Source organism: Mus pahari, chromosome 2 (genome assembly GCF_900095145.1).
Source record: "Mus pahari chromosome 2, PAHARI_EIJ_v1.1, whole genome shotgun sequence".
Classification (NCBI taxonomy): Eukaryota; Metazoa; Chordata; class Mammalia; order Rodentia; family Muridae; genus Mus; species Mus pahari.
In genome coordinates, this window is record NC_034591.1 from 38,766,126 (window position 1) to 38,767,464 (window position 1,339).

At 32.9% G+C, this 1,339-nt stretch overlaps 1 protein-coding gene across 1 annotated transcript in view; it reads left to right on the top strand.

Annotated features, from left to right (window-relative positions):
* Cftr (CF transmembrane conductance regulator) overlaps window positions 1–1,339 on the top strand; it is a 148,114-nt gene that overhangs the window by 51,441 nt on the left and 95,334 nt on the right. The window contains exon 5 of the mRNA XM_021190745.1: window positions 701–790. Within this exon, the coding sequence (XP_021046404.1) occupies window positions 701–790 (90 nt within the window). The remainder of the gene's footprint in view (window positions 1–700; window positions 791–1,339) is intronic.

The following is a 1,339-nucleotide window of genomic DNA, read 5'->3' on the forward strand; positions in this document are numbered from 1 at the left end:
ATATATATATATATATATGAACTATTATATATATATATATGAACTATTATATATATATATATGAACTACTATTTGCTACTCTTCTTCCTGTCTACTCTCTCCCCACCATGTTCCATGCATAAGTCTTTACCTTAAGTAGCCCTCAACCCTGGCCTCCATTTTCATGTCTAATGTGTATTAGTATCCTCCTCCTCTCTTTCTCTAATGCCTCTCTCTATTTTTCTTACTTTTGTCAACATATTACTACACTTAATATTCTAAAAATGAAAAGCTGAGATCCTCACATAAAGAAGATCTGGTAGCATTTGTCCTTTTGGGTCTGGCTTACCTGACTCAGTGTAACATTTGTTTCTGTTAAAAAAAAAAAGTAAAATAAATCCCCAAAACTCAAACAAAAACACTCAAAACAACAACACAAAAGATTCAACCTTATATTTTGCAAGTGGAAATAAAATATCATTCTTATTGTCAAGACAACAAAGTTTCTATATGATAGAAAATACCTAAATGTAAGCATGTCAATATATTTGTTTTTAAGTTGAATATTTTTAAAGATAAGAAAGTGTAAAACTAACAAATATGAAATAAGGTTGCCCTCTCAGGTTAAGATACATGCAGTCACACCTTACTAATGTGTTATTTATGAATACATTTTACATTTGTTTGTTGACATCACCTAACTTGGCATTTTTCCTTTTAGACTTTAAAGTTGTCAAGCCGCGTTCTTGATAAAATAAGTATTGGACAACTTGTTAGTCTTCTTTCCAACAACCTGAACAAATTTGATGAAGTATGTACCACTGACTTAATGTTTTATTCACTTTATTAGAAATCAAACAATTCTAAAGAAAGATTTATCCTGCCTCAGATAACAGTGATAAGTAGTAAAGTCCCACCAATAGCTAGTTTGGCTATTTCTGGAAACTGGGAAAGCTAGTTGTGTAGCAGAGCACCATCTGAGGTCAGGTATGATTGCCCAACTCAAACACACCTCAGCTTGCTCTTAATAATGTTTTTCAAAACTTGATCCTTATCAGACTTAGCTTGCTTCCTTTTAGTATAATACTTTAAATTGTTATGTACTTTGGCTAAATATGATACTCTGAGCAGTTCTTGTTCTGTGCTGTCTCATGCCACAAGTAAATTCAAGGTCCTTGAGGACAGAAACCATGTTTTATTTATCTTTGCATTTTCAGTATTTAACAGAGCAAGTGTTAAATAAATTACGGCTGAATTGAGGAGAGAGAGAGAGAGAGAGAGAGAGAGAGAGAGAGAGAGAGAGAGAGAGAGAGAGAGAGGGGGAGGACTCAGTACCAAATGATCAGTTCTAAATATATAT